Source organism: Cervus canadensis, chromosome 24, assembly GCF_019320065.1.
Source record: "Cervus canadensis isolate Bull #8, Minnesota chromosome 24, ASM1932006v1, whole genome shotgun sequence".
Lineage (NCBI taxonomy): Eukaryota > Metazoa > Chordata > Mammalia > Artiodactyla > Cervidae > Cervus > Cervus canadensis.
The window spans coordinates 8,255,657-8,282,904 of record NC_057409.1 but is presented as its reverse complement, the minus strand read 5'-3'; the positions used below and the strand labels follow the sequence as shown (position 1 = coordinate 8,282,904).

General features: G+C 40.8%; 1 protein-coding gene across 1 annotated transcript in view; it reads right to left on the bottom strand.

Moving 5' to 3' along the window:
* Window positions 1-27,248, bottom strand: part of MACO1 (macoilin 1) — a 65,697-nt gene that overhangs the window by 12,860 nt on the left and 25,589 nt on the right. The window contains exons 7-8 of the mRNA XM_043444981.1: window positions 2,884-3,042; window positions 1,186-1,368 (exon numbers count right to left, since the gene is read on the bottom strand). Of these exons, the coding sequence (XP_043300916.1) occupies window positions 1,186-1,368; window positions 2,884-3,042 (342 nt within the window). The remainder of the gene's footprint in view (window positions 1-1,185; window positions 1,369-2,883; window positions 3,043-27,248) is intronic.

Here is a 27,248-nt window from a genome sequence, read left to right as displayed (position 1 = left end):
CCATCCAAGGGTAGGAGAGCAAAGGCAATAAGCTTAACTGAAAGCAGAAGAGATTAAGGGTAGAGACTGAAACCAACGTACTGATTCTCAGGCATAAGAGACACTAAACAATATGGTTAAGAAACCATCATATCCACCTCGGGGTTTTGTTTGTTTGTTTGTTTGCTTGTTTTAAAGAGTAACTGTCAGATGAACTAACGAGAGCACAAGCACACCAGACGAGTGTCCAGGAAACCTCCTGCGATGCAGGTGCTTCAGAAACGCTCACAACAAACAAAACTCGTCACATCCTAGGCAAGTTAGTAAAGGGTCTGGTGAATTCGTAAAGATGCTGATGGCCCAAGTCAGCTCAGCCAGCTGCGGTCCAGAGTCTGCTGGGGTAAGGCAGGATCACACAAGAGAAAGACTTCTCCATCCCACTGATACTTCCTAAAAGATGAAATGACGGTTTACCAAGTACTCTACAAAGGCCAGCACTGAAAAGAGGGCTATTAACGTGTCAAACACAAAAGAGCAAAAAGTAGAACTACATCACATAGACACAAATTTGGGGATAGAAATTTAAATGAAATAATAATTGACCCTCATGCTGCATCTGTAAACCTATAACTGACCCTCACCATGCAGAAGAACTTCACCAGTCAAAAAAATGAAGAAAAAGTGAAAAAGTGAAGTAGAAGCTAAAGAGAGACAGAGAAGGAGAAAAAAAGGCTCTTAACTCTTTCTCCATCTTTTTTAAGGTCATTTGACAGTTTGCTGATGATGTCCAACAAAGACATAAGCAGTCAGGACACAGTGCCTGGGGAACTGAGATTTTATCTTTCTTGCATTTTAAGATAAAAACTCTAGAAACCCACAACTTAGAGAGTAATGACAGTCCTGCAAGGGAACAAAACTCCAGATAGGCTCTCTCAAAGTATATAGTAATTATCAGTCTTACAGAAAGTGACTGGAACCCCTTTTTGAGCAGCATTTTGTGATTCCCTCATCCTGCTTTACAGAGGAGGTCACTGAGGGATGAAGTGGTCATGAGAGCTTGAGCTTGCACAGACGAGTTTAAACCAGTTAACGTAACAGTACTTAAAAGCCATCCATCCTTGCACGATTGTGTACCTCCAGACCTGCCCCAGGCATCAGATCCCCATTTTCAGTCCAAGGAACTCCGCGCAGCTGGCGTGGACCTACCTCGATGCAGCAGCAAATGCGACCGCCCGGGCAGCAGTAGCTTCTTCTAACTTCTTCCTTTTTTTCTCCTCCATTAACTGCTTTTCTACAAAACTTCGGGCTTCCTGCTCAGCTTTTAGCTTTTTCTCCAACTGGCTGATATTCTGCTTATCTTTCTGCTTCATTTGCACAGCATTATGTAATCTATATGGAAATAATTGTCATACAGTTTTACAATTAGAAGTGTTCACCATAAACCCTGGAAAGACAAGGCTTCTCTTTATCATTTTAAGGCCAAACAGGAGATTTGAATAGCACATCATAGATGTCAACTCCCAGAGGACCCAGGGAAAATACACTGTCATTATTATTTAACGATTCCTAAGAGCAAATAAACAAGCTACTTTACAAGATACAGAATTGGACCTAACCTCTGCTTTACTGGGCTTTCCTGGTGGCTCAGACAGTAAAGAATTTGCCTGCAATGCAGGAGACCTGGGTTCGGAAGATCCCCTGGAGGAGGGAACGGCTACCCACTTCAGTATTCTGGCCTGGAGAATTCCATGGATACAGTCCATGGAGTCGCAACCAGTTGGACATGACTGAGCGACTTTCACTTCACTTCTGCAAGTGATCTACAGAAGGTAATCCAAAAAACAGGATAAAACAAGTTTCTAAGAGAGGAAAAGATAACTGGAGAACTCATTCTACTGCCTCATACAACTTCAGTCTGAGACTGAAGAGCAGATGGAACCAGCCCCACTGAAACGGAGGGAAAGGGTGGGAGGGCAAGGTCTTTATTTGCTTGAATACAATATGCTACAGCCTACTGCAGCCTTTCCTTTCCAGCTGGGAGATGTTTTCTCCGAGTATCCCAAAATAGAAACTCGTAGTTAGAATCACAGGATGCTTAATTTCAGACAGAAATTTCAGCCAGTCTCTGCCTTGCTACTACTACTCCTAGCTTTATATATCAATACAAGGTGAGTTTTTCTCACTGTATCAATATATTAACAATGCTACAGCCATCGCACACATACATGGGTCAGAAACAATGGAAAGTCTATTTGTCTATAATACTCTAGCTTTTGAGCTACATTCCCTGAAAATGAGGAACGAATGCTCTTTCAAGGGAAAGCTCAGACAGCTCAGCACCTACAGTAAGCAATCACTACCCCAGACACCCAATGACTAGATATTAAAAAAAAAAAAAAAAAGATAGACCCACATTGAGTCAAGAAGTAATTCCAGAATGAATTAATGGAAAGCATAAAAGAAGAGCAGGCTTTTGGTCTGCCTCTTCAAATAAACTCAAAGTTCAATGCCACTTTTAGTTCCAGAAATCAAAGTACAGAGAGTCTAATCCTCTGGAAACTGTCACTCAAAGGAGTAAGAGCTTCAAATTGTGACAGAAATACTTCTGGTCAATTTTACTCAAATTGTCACAAAAGCTCAATGACTATTTTAAACTAAGAGCAGAAGTTATTAAATGAGAGAAGACAAATAGCATTATTAAACTGTTTTGTTAACATTAAATGTTTTTATAGATTTTGTAACACATTGAATATCTCATACTAAACTAAATACTTTAAACATTTTATTTTTAAAAATCCCTCTGCTAGATTCTTTTGTCATCATGAACCTTGCACTCCAATCCCCGAGAACAAAAGTGGTGTGAGGCTGCTTGGCTCGCTGCCAAAGGCCCACAGGTGCACGTACTTGTTCTGCAGCAGCTCATTCTCCTGCCGGAGCTGGCCCATTTCTGAGCGGATCCCTCGCTCGGTGCTTGAGAGAGAACTGATCTGACTGCGGAGCTCCTGTTCCACTTGCCTGCTGGCCTGCAGGTCAGCCTTTAACTTTTTAATGTCTTGTTCCAGCCTAGGAGAAGGAAAAGAGCAGCATCTTCATCACTGAGTGGGCACCCCTGGGGCTCTGTGGGGGAGCCTGGCTGAAGCCCTTGAGGGCTGGCTGGACGGCGGAGCACCCCGCCATCACTGCAACTCCCGTCCACAATCAGCCTTTGAATGAGTGCTTCGGCCTGGGTCCCCACGCCTTCCCACCAGAGGGTACCTTTTGCTTCTCCTCAAACATTTGTGAACACCGACAGGTGACGATGGTGACTTGTATCTGAGCTGCTAATAAAGGAAGAGGGGAAGGCAGAGGGACGGTGGCTGAAGGGGAAGGTCCCCTCCCCAATGGTGAATTCCCCATGCTCCTCAGCACGAGAGAGATGCTCTTAACAACCAGCTCAGGACCCACCTGCTTTGAGACATCCTGACAGGTCAGAATCTACTCTCTGAGATTCCCTCTCACCTTGGGCCAAAAAGGCAAGTGTCTGAGACAACCTCCTGTAACTGCCATCATTCTTGCTAAATGATGCTCACACTTGTGGTGACTGTGACAGAAGAGCTCATTAGACTCAACAACAATGAAAAAAGGAACATATTACATGATCTACGAATCATAAGAAAACTCCATCTGTGAAATGAAGCTTATCTTTTCAACTCCTCACTCCTGTTTCATCTATTTTCTTTGAAACAGTCATAGTTTCATTTTAAGTGATATGCATTGGGGAACTATTATGTGCACATGCAGGACTGAAAAGGGTCAACAAGAAGTATAATGTCAAGCCCCTTTCTTCATGAGAGGACTTTATGTTTTCACTAGAGGCCAATAAATAGACATCTGAAATGATTAAACCATAATACAGGGAGGCCACGGTTAAATACATGCCAAAAGGAATATAATATTTAATGAGAACTTATGTGTCAGGCGCTGTCCTATAGATTTTAATGGCATGAATTCATTTAATCTGTACAACTATGAGGTAAGCTGAATAACCTTGGCAATTAATAGTACATTTTTAAAGATGAAGAAACCTAGATTCAGAGAAGTCTTCAGCCTAAGGTCACATAGGCAACCTAGCTCCACAGTCCACTCTCTTCTCCCACTGGCCAAACTGTGGCTCTATCAGGCATAGCACGGTGTCGGGAGAAGTACCGCATGAGTTCCAAGCAGAGAAGATGGGAAATGAGCTGGGCCTCGAAGGTTGGGCAGGATCTGCAGAAGCAGAAGGGCAGGACGAGGCGTTCTAAATAAGGGGAAACATGCTCAAAAGCACCAATAGCCACAGATATCTGGGGACAGAGCAATCAGTCTGGCCTCTGAGGAAGGGATACACTCTGGGAATAGAGGGAGAAAGGACAGAAGGAGTTTGGAGACTGGACTGTGGAGACTGGCACTGACGGTCAGGCCAAGGATGACTGCCAGGGGAGACGCAGAAGACACCTGTTCCTACAAACTTACAGGTAGGCAGATGTCAGTTTGCTCTGATAAGACTCGTGCATTTCACTAATCCAACATAGCAACAGAACCAAGATTTTGGGAGGGCAATGGTGATTGCTCCTTAGAACTGTCAGCTCCACAGGCTAGGTCCTTATATATGAAACCCTAAATCCCCAGGGCCCATCAATCACTATGATCAACACCTACTAAATACATATATCTGTTGCCGGGTATTCCTTAGAGAACCAAACAGCAGCTTTATTTACTTGTCTCCCTTCAGCCACCTGAAACAAAACCTCAAAATCAAAAAGTCACTAACATCTATTGTTATCTCCAGGCACAGGAGCCGGGAGAGCACAGACTAGAGACCTGGTCTTCCAGAGGCACTGCCGGTCTCCTGACACAGCTCGGTCCCCAGGGAAGGGTCACCAACAGACATCACGCCACACTTTCCCTGTTGCCAGTGTTACTCCAGGTGAATGTACTCCCGAAATGACTCTAAGCAATCACCAACTGGCATTTATGCCATCCCACACCATCCCTCGTTCACCCAAAGTAACCCAAGGGATATTTTCCAAAATAGGTCGATGCTATCAGCTTACCCCCGTTAAGAAGTCTGGGTGAAAAACGTGTTAGGTAATTCATGTTTTTGAGAAGTCAGTTTCACTGCCTGAGGAGTAGTACATTTTTAGTCAAAAAAGGATGAGCTTTAAGAAGAGACTAGGGACTTAGCATGGGTTAGAAATGGGATAGAGGATCAGGATTCGAGACTCAGCTATGGTGCCAACTCTGTGACCCTGAGCAAGGCATGCAACCTTTTAGGACTCAGTTTCTCCATTTGAGGCAAAATGATCTCTAAAGTTCCTCTCAACTTGGTCTAGGATTTCTAGGCCTGACACACTGCTCCTTCAGATCAGCAACCTAAGCTGGATCTTATGTAGGGCCCAGGAATCAGGTTCCACACAGCCTGTCGCTGGGGCAAAGCACGTGAGGCGGTTGGGAATGAGAGAAAGACTGAATACACAAAGGCTCTGAGTGCGTGTGCGCTCTCAGTTCTGTCTGACTCTTCCCGACCCCACAGACTGTAGACCGCCAGGCTCATCTATCCATGGAGTTTTCCAGACAAGAACACTGGAGTAGGTTGCCATTTTCTCCTGCACAGGATCTTCCCGACCCAGGGATCGAACCCATGTCTCTTGTGTCTCCTGCACTGGCAGGCATATTCCTTGCCACTGTGCCACCTGGGAAGCCCCCAACATAAATGTCAGATGTTGATCATTTTGAAGTGATTACTTTTTTGCAGCTTTTAATCTACAAAAGCCAAACTTTCCTACCATGAACAAAGAATAACAACATTCTGAATGAAACTTTCAGAGTTCCTTGAAAAATGTAAAAAAAAAAAAAGTGAGTTAGTGAAGTTATGAGAGCAAAACATGAAGAAATACCAAGAGTGTAACTTCTGGAGATCACAGAACGCTAAAGAATATCTTCTGTGTGGAGAGCTATGAAAATTTTGTCAGACATATAGCAGTACAACACAAGAGATGAAGCGACGTGGTTACAAGGGTGTGTTTACTTCGTGAAAATTCATAAGCTGTACAATTAAGATTTGTGCATTTTTGTGGATGTGTGTTATACTTCAATAAAAGACTTATTTTTAAAAATTGAATAACTTAAGTTCACAAGGTATAGAATTAAAATGTTTCAGGACTTTCATAACTGCTGACATTAGTTCTATAAAACTATCAATGACTGTTTTCCAAATCTGTTATTTAACACCAGCATTCCCCAGTTTAAGAAATACTGGTCTATAGGAAACTATAACAACATGTAAGATAACTTAATGTGCTAAATAGTAAATTCTCAGTAATTTTTTTAATTTATGAGGGGAAAATTTTCATTGTCTCTCTGCAGGAAGCATTAATTTAATGTTGAACATTTACTATATTTTAAATCTTTACTGAGGTAGGTGGTAAAATGATTTATAATCCCTTACTGGATTTATGCTTTTATTGGAAAAGTGATACCCAGTCAAAATAAAAAACTACATACAACAGAAAAGAATAAAAATGTGAATAACTCATAATTCTTTCATCCAGACAGAACCACTATTTGCATTTGGTTTACTTCATTTCTGTATGTCTCTCTTTTCTTTCTCTTTCTTAACACACATAAATATTATATTGCTGAGAGAATACTACGTATATAGTTTATTTATCTTAAGCACCTTTCCACACTATTAGAAACTTTTCACAAACAATTGCTACATACTATTACATTGCACAGATGTACTGTACAATCCTACTTTTAAAAATATACCTCAATCCCTGCATATGCTCAGTAAAAAATGTAGACATGAGTTTTTAAAGAATTATGTGCATTAGTAAATTGAACTGAATTGAGCCAGTCAAATGCCAGGGGCATTTATTAGAAAGATAACTACCTGTTGTAATGGTATATTTAACCCTTTTGTGTTGAAGATCAGTACTTAGTAGGCAAAATGCAGATATATAATTTATTGGTGTGAAGCACCAAGAAGTACTAATAAAATGGTGTTAAAAGGTTAATGCAAAATCTTCAAATGTATTCATGGGACTGTATTAAAATGTCAATACCTGCAACAACTAAATCTGAAGCAAGTGGTCAGGAAGAAAATGAGACAAAAGTAATAGTTTACTAACGTTAAAACTAATTTCAGTAAATAGGAATCAAAAGAAAGGAGGATGCATGCTCTGCAGCCCATGAGCCACAACTGCGGAAGCGCACAGTCTAGAGCCTGAGCTCAGCAGGAGAAGCCACCGCAGCGAGTGCGCCCCAACTAGACAGCAGCCCCCACTCGCCACAACTAGAGAAAGCCTGCGCGCAGCAACGAAGACCCAGCGCAGCCAAAAATAAATAAATGTTTGAAAAAAAAGGAGGCAAAAACATTCATCTCCAAGCTTAAACCCATTTATCAGAGCTAAATCCTATTCTCCTCCCTACACAGCAGAAGATTAAGGGGACAAAAGAGAACTTTCCTCCAGCAGAGCTACAAACTCATCCAAAAAAGAGAAATAAAGGATCACACAGATCTTAACCACACTTTGGAAAGGCGTGAGTGAGTGAGTGAAGTCACTCAGTCGTGTCTGACTCTTCGCGACCCCATGGACAGTAGCCTGCACCAGGCTCCTCCGTCCATGGGATTTTCTAGGCAAGAGTACTGGAGTGGGTTGCTTAGGTAGCGAATAAATGCACTCCCTCCTTGCCCAACTCCTGTGGCACTAGTCACCCTGACAGAGGCTGCCCAAGAAGGCTGCCACTTGGGATAGAGACAGGGCACACGGCAAAGCTGGAGTCTGCGTGTTCAATAAACACATCCACTTGTGCCGCATCGGACACCAGGGGTCTAACCAACTCAAAATGTTACTTGTGAGGTCCAGGTACCTTGCTGAGCCAGTTTATTCATAAATTTAAACCCAACTTCTAAACTCACTGAAGCTACCTCTGAACTTCAGCACACCACCTAACTCACACACGAGAGGTGGGGCCCTGGGGCAACCCTTCCACTTACCGGCCCAGCGGACCTAAGGGCAAAACCGACACTCCAAACCTCAGCTCTGCGCCTTTCCTCCCTCAGCCCACTCAACAGAGGCAAGTTATAATGTAAACGGTTGACAATAATTTAATTTTAAGGGGAGGTTTTACATTTTAATAAGGGGTAATTTCCTAGCTGACCAATAAGTATGAAGCTCAAACCTGAGTCTTTCAAGGCAAGCTAGGTAGGAAAAGTATCTGAGTATCTTGAAGCACACCTGCTGGTTCAACAGAGGACAGTATTCAGGCGTCAGCTTTCAGCTGAGAGAAGCACTGTTTGTCAGTATCTGACAAGGTAGGGAGATATTTATGTCTAAATGTCTGTAATCCTTATGTTTCGTGAATCCTTGAATTACAGCCACAGTACTGACTTCATGAGTGTATAAGAGTCTCCAGTGTGGACAGCCAGTACCTTCACACTTTAATAAAGCCTGAGGTGCGATGAGGCCTGACTGACAACACACAAGAACTTCAACACTCTGGGGCAGAAAATTTCTCCAGAAAGTGTGCGTGTGTGCTGTCACCTCACTCGTGTCCGACTCTTTGCAACCCCGTGAACTGTAGCCCACCAGGCTCCTCTGTCCATGGGATTCTCCAGGCAAGAATACTGGAGTGGGTTGCCATGCCCTCCTCCAGGGGATCTTCCTGACTCAGGGATCGAACCTGAGTCTCATGGCTCCTGCATTGGCAGGCACATTCTTTACCACTAGCACCACCTGGGAAGCAAGTCCTGCAAAGAAGAGGGAGATCTTTTCTTAGGCAGAACTTCACCTGGGGAGGACTAGGTTCCCCAAATACTCTGAGTGACACCCCATACCCGCTCCAGAAAACAACCTGAGTGTGTATTTCTGTATGTATGCCAGAATGACCCCATGAGGCCATCAGGAAGATAAGCTGCCTTGGTTCTGATGGTTATCTCTGAACTCTAAGAAGCTCTGACAGAGATGCTGTGGGCCCTGCAAGAAAACACAGAATCTACATGGCTGCTTGCTCTGTAAGAAAAGGGGCTTCAAAGCTTACCTCCAAATTATACAGCCAAGTGACTGAAAGATGAGTTTTTTACATACACCCATCATACCAGCCAAAACGACCCACTCGTTTCCAGACATCTCTTGTCTTTAATTATACCATCCCTCCTAGAGGAAAGGCCTCTAATTTTCAAACCTCACTCATTCAGTTCAGTTCAGTTCATTTGCTCAGTCGTGTCCGACTCCTTACAACTCCATGAACCGCAGCACGCCAGGACCCCCTGTCCATCACCAACTCCCAGAGTTCACCCAAACCTATGTTCATCGAGTCAGTGATGCCATCCAACCATCTCTTCCTCTGTCGTCCCCATCTCCTCCTGCCCTCAGTCTTTCCCAGCATCAGGGTCTTTTCAAATGAGTCAGCTCTTTGCATCAGGTGGCCAACGTATTGGAGTTTCAGCTTCAAAATCAGTTCTGCCAATGAACACCCAGGACTGATCTCCTTTAGAATGGACTGGGTTGGATCTCCTTGCAGTCCAAGGGACTCTCAAGAGTCTTCTCCAACACCACAGTTCAAAAGCATCAATTCTTTGGCACTCAGCTTTCTTTATAGTCCAACTCTCACACCCATACATGACTACTGGAAAAACCATAGCCTTGACTAGATGGATCTTTGTTGACAAAGTAATGTCTCTGCTTTTTAATATACTGTCTAGGTTGGTCATGACTTTCCTTCCAAGGAGTAAGTGTCTTTTAATTTCATGGCTGCAATCACCATCTGCAGTGATTTTGGAGCCCAGAAAAATAAAGTCAGCCACTGTTTCCCCATCTATTTGTCATGAAGTGATGGGACCGGATGCCATGATCTTAGTTTTCTGAATGCCAAAGCCTTTGACTGTGTGGCTCACAATAAACTATGGAAAATTCTGAAAGAGATGGGAATACCAGACCACCTGACCTGCCTCTTGAGAAACCTGTATGCAGGTCAGGAAGCAACAGTTAGAACTGGACATGGAACAACAGACTGGTTCCAAATAGGAAAAGGAGTACGTCAAGGCTGTATTAAATACCCTGCTTATTTAACTTATATGCAGAGTACATCATGAGAAACGCTGGGCTGGAGGAAGCACAAGCTGGAATCAAGATTGCCGGGAGAAATATCAGTAACCTCAGATATGCAGATGACACCACCCTTATGGCAGAAAGTGAGGAAGAACTAAAGAGCCTCTTGATGAAAGTGAAAGAGAAGAGTGAAAAAGTTGGCTTAAAACTCAACATTCAGAAAACTAAGATCACGGCATCCGGTCCCATCACTTCATGGCAAATCACTCATTCAAGGCCCAGTTAAAAAATAAAAACGGCAATAGAAACATATATATCAATAATTACTTTAAATGTAAATGGATTAAATGCTCCAACCAGAAGACACAGACTGGCTGAATGGATATAAAAACAAGGCCCATATATATGCTGTCTACAAGAAACCCACTGAAGACCTCAAGACACATATAGACTGAAAATGAGAGGATGGAAAAATATATTCCATGCAAATGGGAAGCAAAAGAAAGCTGGAGTAGCAATCCTCATATCAGACAAAATAGACCTTAAAATAAAGAATATTACAAGAAACTAGGAAGGACACTACATAATGATCAAGGGATCAATCCAAGAGGAAGACATAACAATTGTAAGTATCTATGCACCCAACACAGGAGCACCTCAAAACATAAGACAAACACTAACAGACATAAAAGGAGACACTGACAGTAACACAATAAGAGTAGGAGGCTTTAACAGCCCACTCACACCAGTGGACAGATCATCAAAACAGAAAATTAATAAGGAAACACAAGTCTTAAATGATACATTAGATGAGATGGATCTCATTGATATCTTCAGGACATTTCATCCAATGCAGAGGAATATACCTTCTTCTCAAGTGCACATGAAACATTCTCTAGTATAGGCCACATCTTGGGTCACAAATCAAATCTCAGTAAATATAAGAAAACCAAGCGTCTTCTCCAGACACAACGCTATGAGATATCAATTACAAGAAAAAAACTGTAAGACACGCAAACACATGGAGATTAAACAACACATTTCTAAAAAACTAACAGGTTATTATGTAAGTAAGTAATAACCAATAATATTAGTTATTGTTAATATCAATAATAATCATTAATGTTTATATTATTAATTATATTATTATAAACATACTAACATATAAATATAATTATGAATAACATCAATATAAATATATTTATATATATTTATAGTAGCATAATATTACTACTAGTAATTACTAGTAGTAAATAACTAACTAAAGGTTACTGAAAAAATCAGAAGGGAAATCAAGAAATTTCTAGAAACAAATGACAATGAAAACATGACAACTCAAAACCTATGGGATGTAGCAAAAGCAGTCCTAAGAGGGAATTTTATAGCAATACAATCCTACCTTAAGAAACAAGAAACACATCAAACAGACAACCTAACTTTACACTTAAAACAACTGGAAAAAGAACAAAAAACCCCCAAAATTAGCAGAAGAAAAGAAATCATAAAGTTCTGAGCAGAAATAAATGAAAACAACAACAGTAAAGATTAAAACTAAAAGCTGGTTTTTTGAGAAGATAAACAATATTGACAAACCTTTATTAGCTAGATTCATCAAGAGAGAAGAATCAAATCAACAAAATGAGAAATTAAAAAGGAGCGGTTGCAACAGACAATGCAGAAATCCAAAGGATTATAACAGACTATCATTAACAAATATACAGCAATAAAATGGGTAACCTGGAAGAAATGGACAGATTCTTAGAAAAATTCAATCTTCCATGACTGAACCAGGAAGAAATAGAAATTATGAAAAACCCAATTTAAGCACTGAAATTGAAGCTGTGATAAAAAAAATCTCCCAAAAAACAAAAGCCCAGGACCAGATGGCTTCACAGGAGAATTCTATCAAACATTTGGAGAAGAGTTAATGCCTATCCTTCTAAAACTCTTTCAAAAGATTGCAGAGGAAGGAACACTTCCAAACTCACTCTATATGAGTCCACCATTACTCTGACGCCCAAATCAAAGACAACACCAAAAAGAAAACTACAGGCCAATATCACTGATGAATATAGATGGAAAAATCCTCAAAAAAATTTTAGCAAACAGAATTCAGCAACACATCAAGAAACTCAAAACCATGATCAAGTTGGGTTTATTCCAGGGATGCAAGGAGTCTTCAATACAAGCAAATTAATCAATGTAATACAGCATATTAACAAATTGAAAGATAAAAACCATGATAATCTCAACAGATGCAGAAAAAGTCTGACAAAATTCAGTACTCATTTATGATTAAAACTCTTCAAAACATGGGCATAGAAGGAACCCACCTCAACATAGTAAAGGCTGTATATGATAAGCCCACAGCAAATGTTATTCTCAATGGTTAAAAAACTGAAAGCATTCCCCCTAAGATCAGGAACAAGACAAGGGTGTCCACTTTCACCACTATTATTCAACATAGTCCTGGAAGTCCTAGCTGCAGCAATCAGAGAAGAAAAAGAAATAAAAGGAATCCAGATCAGAAGAGAAGAAGTAAAGCTCTCATTGTTTGCAGATGACATGATACTGTACACAGAAAACCTTAAAGACAGTATCAGAAAATTACTAGAGCTACTCACTGAATTTAGCAAAGTTGCAGGATACAAAATCAATACACAGAAATCATTTGCATTTCTATATCATAACAATAAAAAATCAGAAAGAGAAATTAAGGAATCAATCCCATTCACCATTGCAACAAAAAGAATTAAATATCTAGGAATAAACTTACCCAAGGAGACAAATGACACCACCCTTATGGCAGAAAGTGAAGCACTAAAAAGCCTCTTGATGAAAGTGAAAGAGGAGAGTGAAAAAGTTGGCTTAAAGCTCAACATTCAGAAAACTAAGATCATGGCATCTGGTCCCATCACTTCATGGCAAATAGATGGGCAAACAGTGGAAACAGTGGCTGACTTTATTTTGGGGGGCTCCAAAATCAATGCAGATGGTGATTGCAGCCATGAAATTAAAAGACGCTTACTCCTTGGAAGGAAAGTTATGACCAACCTAGACTATATTAAAAAGCAGAGACACTACTATGCCAATGAAGGTCCATCTAGTAAAGGCTGTGGTTTTTCCAGTAGTCATGTATGGGTGTGAGAGTTGGACTATAAAGAAAGCTGAGTGCCAAAGAATTGATGCTTTTGAACTGTGGTGCTGGAAAACTCTTGAGAGTCCCTTGGACTGCAAGGAGATCCAACCAGTCCATCCTAAAGGAGATCAGTCCTGGGTGTTCATTGGAAGGACTGATATTGAAGCTGAAAGTCCTATACTTTGGCCATCTGATGCGAAGAGCTGACTCATTTGAAAAGACCCTGATGCTGGGCAAGATTGAAGGCGGGAGGATAAGGGGACAACAGAGGATGAAGTGGTTGGATGGTATCACTGACTCAATGGACCTGAGTTTGGGTAAACTCCGGGAGCTGGTGATGGACAGGGAGGCCTGGCGTGCTGCAGTTCATGGGGTCGCAAAGAGTTGGACATGACTGAGAAACTGAACTGAACTGAACTGAAGGAGACAAAAGAACTGTACACAGAAAATTGTAAGACACTAATGAAAGAAATCAAAGATGACATAAACAGATGGAGAGAGATTCCACGTTCCTGGGTAGGAAGAATCAATATTGTGAAAATACAAAATGCAATTTATAGATTCAATGTGATCCCTATCAAATTACCAATGGCATTTTTCACAGAACTAGAACAAAAAACTTCACAGTTCATATGGAAACACAAAAGACCCCAAATAGCCAAAGCAGTCTTGAGAAAGAAGAATGGAGCTGGAGGAATCAACCTTCCTGACTTCAGATTACACTACAAAGCTACAGGCATTAAGACAGTGTGGTCCTGCCCCAGAACAGAAATACAGATCAATGGAACAAGACAGAAAGCCCAGAAATAAACCCGCGCACCTCTGCTGCTACTGCTGCTAAGTCACTTCAGTCGGGTCCAACTCTGTGCGACCCCACAGATGGCAGCCCACCAGGCTCCGCCGTCCCTGGGATTCTCCAGGCAAGAACACTGGAGTGGGTTGCCATTTCCTTCTCCGATGCGTGAAAGTGAAGTCACTCAGTCGTGTCCGATGGGTACCTTATTTTTTACAAAGGAGGCAAGAATATACAATGGGTCAAAGACAGCCTCTTCAAAAAATGGTGCTGGGAAAACCGGGCAGCTAAATGTCAAAGAATGAAATTAGAACACTTCCTAACACCATTCACAAAGATAGACTAAAAATGGATTAAGGACCTAAATATAAGACCATAAACTATAAAACTCCTAAAGGAAAACATAGGCAGAACACTCGATGACATAAGTCAAAACAAGATCCTCTATGACCCACCTCCAGGAGTAATGGAAATAAAACCAAAAGTAAGCAAGGTGAAAAGACAGCCCTCAGAATGGGAGAATAGCAAATAAAACAACTGACAGAAGATTAACTTCCAAAATATACAAGCAGTTCATACAACTCAATACCAGAAAAACAAACATCCCAATCAAAAAGTGGGAAAAATACCTAAACAGACATTTCTCCGAAGAAGACATACAGATGGCTAACAAACACATGAAAACATGCTCAATATTACTCATTATTAGAGAAATGCAAATCAAAACTACAATGAGATATCAACTCACACCAGTCAGAATGGCCATCATCAAAAAGTCTACAAACAGTAAATGCTGGAGAGGGTGTGGAGAAAAGGGAACACTTAAGCACTGTGTGTAGGAATGTAAATTGATACAGCCACTACGGAAGACGGTATGGAGATTCCTTAAAAAACCAGGAATAAAACCACCATATGACCCAACAATCCCACTCCTAGGCATATACCTGAGGAAACCAAAACTGAAAGAAACATGTGTTCCATTGTTCATTGCAGCACTATTTACAATAGCTAGAATGTGGAAGCAACTTAGATGTCCATCGAAAGATGAATGGATAAAGAAGTTGTGGTACATATACACAATAGAATATTACTCAGCCATAAAAAGGAACACATTTGAGTCAGTTGTAATGAGGTGGATGAACCTAGAACCTATCATACAGAGTGAAGTAAGTCAGAAAGAGAAAGATAAATATCATATTCTAATACATATATATGGAATCTAGAAAAACGGTACTGAAGAATTTATTTACAGGGCAGCAATGGATAAACAGAGAATAGACTTATGGACATGGGGAGAGGGGAGTTGAGGGTGAGATGTATGGGAAGAGTAACGTGGAAACTTACATGACCACATGTGAAATAGACAGCCAACAGGAATTTGCTGTATGGCTCAGGAAACTCCAACAGGGGCTCTGTATGAACCTCCAGGGGTGGGATCGTGGGGCTGGAAATGGGAGCGAGGTTCTAAAGGAAGGGGATATATGTATACCTATGGCTGATTCATGCTGAGGTTTGACAGAAAACAACAAAATTCTGAAAAGCAGTTATCCTTCAATAAAAAAATAAATTAATTTAAAAAAAACAAAAAACAAACCAACTCTCCAGTATGAAGTGCTGACTTCTAAGGGCCCAATGTTCTCCATCCTTCTGAAATCTGAAAACCCTTACTATTGGTATTTCTCACTTGGCACTAACCCCCTGCCCTGTGCCGTGTTTAAATCTGTTTTGGTTTTTAATCTTTTCCTGTGCATGTTTTCTTATTTCTAAAAAGTGTATAAATTCTCTGAAGCCAGGGACTGACGGTAGTCTAAAATTAGAAGCTGGAAGTGTATTTCTAAAGTTTCTTTCAATCTTTCCAAGACCACATCTCTAACCCTCACTCTGTGTCCATCTCCTCAGTGCTTAGAATAGAACAGGGTCAGTGTTATGATATACAAGGCTCTGGAAACAACCTATCTGGAGCAGGCTGCCAGATTTTTAGTTTAAACAGGGGCTGATGGAGACAGGGGTAAAGGAGCGTCTGCTTATCAGGAAGGCAGGTGCACATGAAAAGAACGAGTGAAGAGCAACTGCTTCATCTCGGGAAGTACCTAATTCCATCAGGAGATCCCCAGCATACATTAATCATACAAGACAAGACTTGTTTAGGGACCACGCAGCTGTCTCTGCAGGAAACTGAGCTCATAAATCAAAGCTCTGTCCCCAGAAGAAATACTGTTTGCCCTCTCCACCAACTCCTTTCCTTCCCCTCTTTCCAGGTCATTCACCCTGATAGGATAGGCAGCATGGGTCATTCACATAAAGACACGAATGTTTCTCAACGTAAATGAGGCCTACACTGAACAAGTGAAGCTGTTCCAATATATCCAATTAACCACAACTTTGGAAATAAGGAAATGAAGCTGCCTCAGGTTTCACTGTGACTACTACAATTGCTTACCAAGCACAAGTATCAAAAATAAGTAATTACCTGATGACCTGACTGCTAGGTGAAACCGTATTACAGAGTACCTTAGGTCTCTGCTCCCTAAGCTGTCCCTTTCGTTAAGGAACAAAAAGAGACAGGAAAGGAAATCTAGAGGATTTCACTGGCCACTCAGGGAAATGGGAAACTGAATTCTTGAAGCCCCTGAAGCATAAAGCTAGGGGTGCCATGAACTAGTATTTTTAGTAAGGTCCTTAAAGGATGTGGTCAGATATGACAATTTGTATCAAAAGTTTTCAAAATGTTTGTATCTGCTGATACAGCATCCCATTCCCAGGCTGGAGATACAAAGATTTGTGTAAAAGTGTATTTGTTGCAATAGTATTTCTACTAAGAAAAAATCAGTATTCAACAGAAAATTGACTAAATAAATTGGCTAAATAAATATTCAACAGAAAACTGGCCAAATAAATTGTACATTCACGGGTCTGACTGACACGCAACTATTAAAAAACCACTGATGAAGAATATTCAATGACATGGGAGAATACTCATGACAGAATCAGTGGGAAAACATAATTATAAAACAGTATACATAGTATATGAGCTCCAATTTGTGAAAAGAATAAGTATGTATGCAAAAGAAAAAAGACTGAGAAGATGTGTATGTAGATAGTGGCCATCTCTATTTTCAAAGTTGGAAGTAATCAACATCTGTAACTTATTTTTAACATTTTAATTATTATTTTCTGATTGGGAGAAAATTTTTGGTGTGGTTTTTTTTTTTAAAGAGGAAGCTGTTTGTTTGCTCTGCATGGTTTTTCAACATTCACTGTTACTCTCAGATTTGCCCACATCACAGGCCAGTTTCAGAATAATCTGAAAGCCTTAGGGAAAACCCAACTGTTTTACTTCTTAAACTTTTTAGGTCACTCCAAAAAAGGGGAACTTAACTTTCTGAAGTAGAAAATGCCTCAGTTCCTAAATCTACATCAACTATTACTTCCCATCCATCAGTCCCTATCAAAGCAACAGTTTGTCTAAGTCCAGATTCAAACCCAGCTGGTCTGTGAAATCTGTGAATGACCAGTCTCATGTCCCCTGTTTTGGTGTCTGCTCCAAGAATATGGCAGAAAAACACCCTGATGTGGAAGAAGTCACCATCCTTAGGCATAGGAGGCCTCTATACTGTATCATTTGAGGAACACCTCTGATAGCTCAGTTGGTAAAGAATCTGCCTGCAATGCAGGAGACCTGGGTTCGATTCCTGGGTCAGGAAGATCCCCTGGAGAAGTATAGGCTACCCACTTCAGTATTCTTGGGCTTCTCTTGTGGCTCAGCTGGTAAAGAATCCGCCCGCAATGCAGGAGACCTGGGTTTGATCCCTGGGTTGGGAAGATCCCCTGGAGAAGGACAAGGCTACCCATTCCAGGATTCTGGCCTAGAGAATTCCATGGACTGTATAGTCCATGGGGTCGCAAAGAGTCAGACATGACTGACCGACATGCACAGAGACTCAACTACCCTTCTTATCACAAGATTGCTCCCTCTCCTGCTAAGTGGTCCGAGAACCTCATGGTCAGGAGTTGAGGGTTCCAAGAAAAAAGGGAGCAGTCTTCTCACTCTGGAGGGGAGCTGTCAACAGGTGCGTGTTTTCCAGGAGCACAAGGAGCTCAAGGATAGGAGAAGGCAAAAAGTCCCACTAACACACGGCAGACCAGCTCATGGGATTGCCAGACAGTCCCTAATGAAAAGTCCTTCCTATGAAGTCCAGTCTTGACTGATGCGGTCAGTGGAGGGATGGAACAAAATACAAGAATAACAGGAAGGGTCAGGTGCACAGGTTATAAACCGGTAAACCAATCTGGCCCATAAACATGTCTCGTTTGAACTTCTTCTACATGAAGTAAAAAAAAATATTTAACTGTGACATTTCACATAAAGATATCTATTTTTGGCATCTCTTCTAAATATCAGAAGATTTAGCAACATTGGGCCTACAATTCCCCAGAGCAACAACTGGCTGTCCTGTCTGGAAGGGCATGTGCTTTCAAACTCCGGGATGCCAGGGATAGTACTGATTGTGAATGATGCCAACCCTGGCCCCCAGCTCATGCCTAGGGCCTGCCTCGTTCCTATACGTGTCTGAGTCTGCTATACCCTCTCTAGAGGCAGGGGAGAGGAAGGACAAGGGCCCTTCTCAGTTCGCTGCATGTATTTCTATTTCGAATCTGCTTCAGCACTCTACCAAGAAAGGAGAAATGCACCTGAGAGTAAGGGGCTGTCATTCTTCTCACAAAAAAGAAACTAAACCTTGTTTTAATTCTGAGAGTCCCAGCTGGCTAGCAAAAAGGTTTCAGAGATCCCCGAGAGATTTGCACAGACTGAAGTATGCTCACACTGGCTGTCAAAGTATTCAAATAGCTAGTTTCTAAATGAGAGCGTGAGTAACATTTAAAGACCACAGTTCCTTTTCGTTGGAGTTCCTCCCCTTCAGGGAATCCACCCCTAATCCTTAGCTGGTAATCTCAATTCATTATGTGCCAATGGGGCACACTGACTCAGAATTTAACACAAAATTTTATAGCAGTTCCTTCTGAATTCTAGGGAGGAAACTTTCTAATTGTCTAATCAGAAATTCCTGTTGTTGGAATAAAATCTCAGTACTCAACATAAAAGTGTTTCTAATGTGGACTCACCCCATCAAATAGTTTATGTGTAATTTCATAATTTATCTATGCAACACAGATAATTATTTCCTGTGATCACCCGGATATGCAGACACTAAAAAAACCACTGGCTTAGATGCATTAAGGCCTTGCTCCTCAAGTGCTGAGTGGTTTCCAAGCTGTGAAACAGGCCTGCTTAAGTCTAAAATTATCATGCTTCTGTGACTGCATTTATATCCCAGAATATTATAGTTTTAAATCACTGCAATGATTAAAACAAATTCAAACTATATTATGAATTAATATAATAAACAAAGCTAACCAAGTAAAACCTACAGGTGCCTTAAACACTATAAGCATGGCAGGAAATGAAAACAATCAGGTCTGACAACACGTCAGCTCAGAAACAATGCTAGACTAATATAAATCAGAAACATGTTTCCACAGAGACACAAAACTTACTAAATATTAATAGAAATACACTCCACTACTTATTTTTTCCACTTAATCATTTCCAAATAATTTAGTAATAGCTACTAAAGTAATAGCTACATACAAGATATTTAATCTAATCTAACTAGAACCTCTAAGTGTCTAGTTAAAATCTTCTTTCTGAAATGTCATGTATTTTACTAAGTTTTACCTCTAGGCTGGAAATGATACTGTTATGAATAAATGATCAAATGCACCTGTAGAAGTGGAAAGGCCTACTTCGGCAGCCATCACTCACGGGGACAGTGCCAGGCATGTCACTGTGCAGCAGAGGGTGTCAGCACAGGCGACAGGCAGCACACGGGCGGAAAGCAGCCAGGGTCAAGTCCAAAGCCCCAGTCACTGTCTCCCAAGGTCAGATTTTCTTTCACAAGCTATTCCTGACACAGAGCAAAATGTATTCAAATGCAATGTATTCAGAAGAAAACAAGCCAATAGACCACTTTCTCTCTGGCACCTGAGATGATAATACAGGGCAGTCAACACATTTTCTAACCAAGGGGATTTTCTTGGAGGGAAGGTTCTGGAACAGAAATGTGGGATCTGAGTTCTCTCTCTCTAGCTACCACAAAGACAAAGAGAACGGCTAGGACTAAGCGGGAAGAGAGAAGGCAAGAGCCACCAGGAAAGAGGAATAAGACAAGGCAAACAGATTTCCTCTGCGTTCTTGGCTGACATGTGGCTTGTGCCTAGATTCCCTGGCCCTGCAGCATAACCAGTCCACTGTCAGAAAAAAATGGCTTTTTTGGACAGCTGTCCCTTGGAGTTTTCTCCCCTTGCCGTTGTAACTTCCAGAAATTCCTGAACCTCTTGCACAGCAAGGAAGGGGGCTTAAAAGTGGAAACTCTTTTATTTTTTAGAAATAAAGTCAGTAACAACTTACTCAAGAACAATAAACAGTTTGACACTAGATAGCAGGTCCTTGGCTTGGTCTAATGTAACACTGAGGTTTCCCAACTTCAAAAGCCTTTGAATTACATGGCACTGGCACCGCACTGCAATTACTGAGGCCCATCTTTCCTCCCTTGGCCACCTATTATTTTTCCTGGACAAAGGTGACATTTGTTCAGTAAGTATTTACTGAGCATCTACCATGTGCCAATCACCATATACTATGGCAAAGGAAAAAAGGGGAAGACAAGAGCAAAGGTGGTCCCTGGCCTCATTGAGCTTCAGTTCAGTTCAGTCGCTCAGTCGTGTCTGACTCTTTGCGACTCCATGAACTGCAGCACGCCAGGACCCCCTGTCCATCACCAACTCCCAGAGTTTATCCAAATTCACGTCCATTGAGTCAGTGATGCCATCCAACCATCTCATCCTCTGTCGTCCCCTTCTCCCACCCTCAATCTTTCCCAGCATCAGGGTCTTTTCAAATGAGTCAGCTCTTTGCATCAGGTGGTCAAAGTATTGGAGTTTCAGCCTCAACATCAGTCCTTCCAATGAACAGTCAGGACTGATCTCCTTTAGGATGGACTGGTTGGATCTCCTTGCAGTCCAAGGGACTCTCAAGAGTCTTCTCCAACACCACAGTTCAATAGCATCAATTCCTCGGCGCTCAGCTTTCTTTACAGTCCAACTCTCACATCCATACATGACTACTGGAAAAACCACAGCCTTGACTAGACGGACCTTTGTTGGCAAAGTAATGTCTCTGCTTTTTAATATGCTGTCTAGGTTGGTCATAAGTTTCCTTCCAAGGAGTAAGGGTCTTTTAATCTCATTGAGCTTACATTCTATTATGGGCATAATAAGCCTGTGTAAAAATTCAAAGTATGTAGAAACAGACAATGTAGAAAGTAAACATCTACTATAATCAACTATAATTGACCATTTGGTATAAACTACTTCAAATAATCTTCTGCGTATGTAAAGAACAATACTTACCCATGTTTTGTAATGTGGTCATACTATCTGATCAGTTTTGCTACTTCTTCCCTTTTAACAATCCATCTTGAGGTCTTTCCATTACATTCTTTTTTAAGATATGTTTCCACCTTTCAGGGCTTCCCTTGTGGCTCAGCTGGTAAAGAATCCGCCTGCAATGCAGGAGACCTGGTTCGATCGCTGGGTTGGGAAGATCCCCTGGAGAAGGGAAAGGCTATCCACTCCAGTGTTCTGGCCTGATAAATTCCATGGACTGTACAATCCATAGGGTTGCAGAGAGTTGGACACGACTGAGCGACTTCCACTTCCACTTTTCCTCTGTAACGTTTCCCACTTAAACTACCGTGATCCCCAACGTAGGACTCTTCAGGGACTTGAGAGAAGGCTGGAAAAGTCCATGTAAGGCCACCTTCCCCGGGTACTTACCCCAGCGAACGCACAAAGGCTCTACCTCTGGAATTGACTGCACTGTCTTGTTTCTTCCCCAGAGTCAGGTCTCAGCTTTGGATTCTATCCTCGCTTTGTGCCTACAATCTCTAAGATGACAAAACAGAGGCTTCTTGGATTCTCTCTTTATTATGCTCTTTCTTCACAGCTATTCACACCAAAATCATACTGAATCCACTGATAATTAAAAATCAGTATCTAAAAACACGGCCCTTTCTTTTCAGTGGATATCTAACTTTAAATTGTCTGTAGATGTCTTAAAATGGGGCTTCCCAGGTGGTCTAGTGGTAAAGAATCGCCTGCCAATGCAGGAGACTCAGAAGATATGGATTCCATCCCTGGGTCAGAAGATCCCCTGGAGAAGGAAACGGCAACCTGCTCCAGTATTCTTGCTTGGCGGGCTGCATTCCATGGACTTGCAAAGTCGGACATGACTGAGCGTACACACACATCTTAAAATGTGGGGAAATGAAAAATTGGAAGTAGTATAAATTGTCTGTTGTTTGTCCCCAAACAGCAAGACCATACTAAGAAGTCTTCTATAAGGCAGAGGCTATACAACAATTTAAAACACTGTTACCTGGAGACAAGATTAAATTCAGAAGTACAAAGACTGAGAACTGCTTAGTCAAACCACCTGGGCCATCTGTGCCACCAGCCAAGTCCCATCAAAGAAGAAAGTTGGCTGTTCTTAGCTTTTGCTATCTTTGTCCCTCATAAGAAAAACATAAAATCATAAAACATAAACACAGGATTTATAATGGCTAGAAAGTGGAATGAAGGCCAGTGACATTCTGCTCACCCATCAGCTTAAAACTAGAAAGAGATGAGTCACAAATACTCATATCACAGCCTACTAAAACACAATACTAATCAATATATTCACTGATGAACCAGAACATTATAAAGCCTATTTACCAACTATGTTGTCATCAACCTATACGCTCCTAAAATATTTCCCTAAGACCCAGAAGTGGTAATATAAGTTAGTTACTGGGTATGAATGTAAGTTAAACACTTCTCTGTGTAAGTGAATGAGTTAGAATTTCTTAAAGAACTTCTCTGCCCCTTCGAACCCCTACCCCCGCCGCCCCACCACCACCTTTGCTGAGGCAGGGCTACCATACTTGCTTAGTGCTTACTGGAAAAATCCTAATAAACATTTTCTACTTTTCCCCCAAGGCTCTTAAGTCTTCAACTATGCAGAACTGTATGAACAAACTAAGTTTTAAGTAATAACATTTTGGTGTGCCTGAAATAGCCAAATGAATTTAGAGAAGAAAAAAAAAAAAAGACTATTCAATAAATTACAGCATTCCCCAGATTTCCACTGTCCCCTGAAGAAAAGCTACCCCCACCTCTGCCCTCAGAACTTACCACCAAGGCCATGCCCACGCCTCAGACCTTCAAGCAGGCACCGGCGGCCTTTCCCCAGGGTAAGTTGATGTTTACATCCCCTATCTTAAGTTCTCCAATTTGAGGCTCTCGGGTCTGCTGGTGTCAACACAGGCCTATCCCAGGTTTATTCCTAAAGAGCAAATTCCCTGCTAGGGGGCTCTAGCGTGTCTGAAGCAGACTAACTCCCATGGAATCCTAATGAGAGTTGCATTCTTAGAGATTCTATAAACTTTCAAGGGTACCAGCAGATGGCCACCTTCTGTTCAGAAATAAATACACCCCTGTGTCTTTGGCAAGAGTAAGAATTTTTAAAACTCTTAAAACAGTATCTCTCAAAAAAAAAAAAACAACAAAACAGTATCTCTCTAGAAGAAAGGAAATTAAACAAATTCTGAAATTCTAAGAGTTTCTTCTACAGATTTTTGCCAGAAGAGCAGAAAATTCAGCTCCAGGGCCAATCCTCGTGCCAACTTTAGATGTATATATATTTGAAACAAACAAAAACACAAGAATATGTAAAAAAATTTAAAAACCAGAACAAAAAAGCAGGTTGATATAACTTTTTTTAAAGCAGCACACTATTAATAGCAAAGGCAGAAGTCAAGAAACTTTGGTTCTGGTCCTTGTAACTGTCCCACCAGCTGGTTACTAGGACTAGTCATTTAATCTTCCAGGGCTTATTTACTTCACTGATGAAATGACAGGGCTGGAAAGGCTGGTCTAAATATCTCCACAACATTCTAAATTCTACTCAGTTTCGTTAAATGCATCTCTTCTAGGTAAAGTGTGGATACTTTTCCTTTACGACTCTTCACACCAAACATTATTCAAATACGTTAAAGCGTTGATATCTTACTAAGAGTAAGCACGAGAAACAAGAAAGATTAATCCGTCTTCAACACAAAAACAAAGAAAAAGTGGGATGAAAATAAAACAAAGAGACTTCTACTTCAACATTTCTACAGAATATGGATCACTTTACATTTTGCACCCAGTTTTAAATTCTCTCCCTTAACCAGGAAACTGAAACAAGTAACAAGTCCCAAACAAGAAACCCTGCAGTCTTGGGCTGTGTTTGAGAGGGAGCACTGTGCCAAGCACAGCAGTGCTGGCTCTTCTGCTTGCAGGCCCTGAGGCTACAGGAAAGCAGCTCAGGTGTTACACTCTGACCTACTGGACCTCAGACAGATCACTGAATGATCATACCGAACTGCCATGGAATATTCCACATCAAGTGAAAACCAGGGTTAGGCTAAGTTGGGAAAATGATTTCAATATAATTTAGGTGAAAAATCAGGACGAAAAAACTACACAAACGCTATGGCCACATCTATACAAATTCAGTTGATGAAAATACAACAAAAATTTAAGTGATTTGTGTCATATGTCTCCTTTTTTCCACCTAAATTTTCTATAATTTTTTGCACACTGAAAATATTTAAAAACTGACCACTTGGAGAAAAAAATTGAGCAAACCTCATTCTAATTTACATGATTCCTTTCTAACCCAGCACTTAGTTAAAATAACTGATCTTCCTCATTCCTTTTTTGTTTATATACAGAATTTTTTCCATGTCAAAATTAAAAATATTTTTGGCTACCAATATTTTAAGTCTGTCTCTAAATAACTTGGGTAAAGAATTCAGAAATCAAGCTGGCAGAAATTGGGTCATTTTGTAAGATACTTATTTCTCAAACCAAAAGATGCTTTAGCAAGTTGCCAAACTTTTCCTGGAAAGTGGCCTACAGGCAATGCTTATTGCCAAGTTCCTCACCTTCCCCAACCGTAGCAATCTACCAGCATACATTTTAGTTGCTGGCTAGGAACATCTTTGGCTTTGTAGGCAAAAGAGTTTCTGTCACAACTACTCAACTCTGCCACCATAAGCCAGCCACAGACACTACACAAATGGATGAGTGTGGCTACGTTTCAATAAAACTTATTTTACAAAAACAGTCAGTGGGCCAGCTTTGGCCTTTGTGCAGTCATCTGTCAGTCTGTGGTATACAGCACACTAGAGAACATGCTTGGAGCTTGGAGAGACAATGAAAAGACCTAAAGGACTGCTTCCTCCTTAACAGGGAACGACCATCAGACCTTACTTTGACAGCCATACCAATCTTCAAGACTTCTCTTTGAAAGTGGTATATTAATGAATTCCCCCCTGCAAATTCAATGAATTGGTTCCGCAAATATAGCAGTTTTCAACCATGTTATTGAGACACACATAGCTATGTGGAATGTGTTGCATTTACTACTAATAATATAACACTGGTTTTCAAGTGATTTTTAAAAAATTTATAAAAGGGACAATCAGTCTTATCCCTTTAGCCAGCCTGGACCTGTACACAGCCCTGGATGTACCTGCAAGAGCGAAGAACTCATGTACAGACTGTCGAAGAGACTTCGAGCCCAGCCTTTTCCATCTCAAGATAACAAATCCACTCTCTGGCTAACAGCTCAAACATGTCAGGTTTGGATCCGTTAGAGTCTTAATGTCAAAACATATATGAAGTCAAGGAAGATATATTTTCCTTTCATAAACTTTCATTTTTATCACAGAAAAACTTTAAAATGCATGAAAGATGAAAGAAAAACTAAAAGCCCCAATACTATCAAGGGGAAATAACTACTATTATCGTTTTGGCTCCTTTCCCGTCAAATTCTTTCTCTGTGTATATCAGAAAAACAAAATGCTTTCAGTAAGATTCCTCTCTACTTTCTTCATGAAATATTATAAGCACAATCCTATATTATGTCTTAAAATATGATTTTTAATGTCTGTATTAAAAATCCATCAAATAGATGGACTGTAAGTATTTAAGTTTCTCCCCATTGTTGGATATTTATATCATCTATTTTTTATAATATTACATGAAAAGTTGAAAATAATCCCATGGAAGCTTATGAAACTATTTAATATTTTATATTTATGTATTTGACAGCAGGTATCCCTAAAACAGAGTAATACTCTGGAGCCCTTCAGATCAAGGCACAGCAGAATACACATCAGTGACCACAGGAAGAGGGATACACCTCAGGAGCGGGCACAGGAGCACTGGACCCACAACTGGAAAACAGGCCATCCTTGAAATTCTTTACTAAAGGCAGATGAGGCAGTAGAGTTAACCAACATGACAAGTGGGGCCCAAGTGAGATGGTATCACAGGACTGAGCCTTGATTGCTCTCTCTTAACACCCAACAGAGGAAAATTGTTTTGACTTGACTGCTATTATTAAAATTGTGCAGGAGAGAGCATGTTAAAAAGCTGGTGGCAGATGTTTCATTTATAGCATATAGTAAATTTGTGAGATATTCCCTTTGACATAGAAGGTCAACTGATTGGTCTTTTTCCCCTGGGCAAATGAAAGACAGCTGTCTGCTAAGTGTTTTCTCCACAGGGCATGATGGGGCAGAATGTCAAAAACAACACACGTGAATGTCAGCCTGGCAGCAGCGGCAGCACGGTATGTTTCCAATAGTGGCCAAGGGCTACAAAACCTCTAGAGCCTCAAGGAGTAGAATCCACCTGTGTTTCCCTTTATCTAGCTGCCAATCAGAAAACTAAAACAAATTATTAATCTAATTCATATAGTTTATAATACTAGAAACTTTCCCTCATAAATTGTCTGCTCTGAAACAAGCCAAACAGGAACATGAGATAACTCAGTGGAGAGAGGGAGTCACAGCGGCCCTCTTGAGCTATGTACTTTTTAAAAATTCCATGAAATAATGCCATACACAGTAATACAGATGGATATAGAGATTATTATACTAAGAGAAGTCAGTCAGAGAAAGACAAATACCATATGATTTCATTTATATGTGGAATCTAAAATACGGCAAAATGAATGTATTTGCAAAACAGAAAGAGACACATAGACATAGAAAACAAACTTATGGTAATCAAAGAGGAAAGGGGGTAGGGGGATAAATTAGGAGTTTGG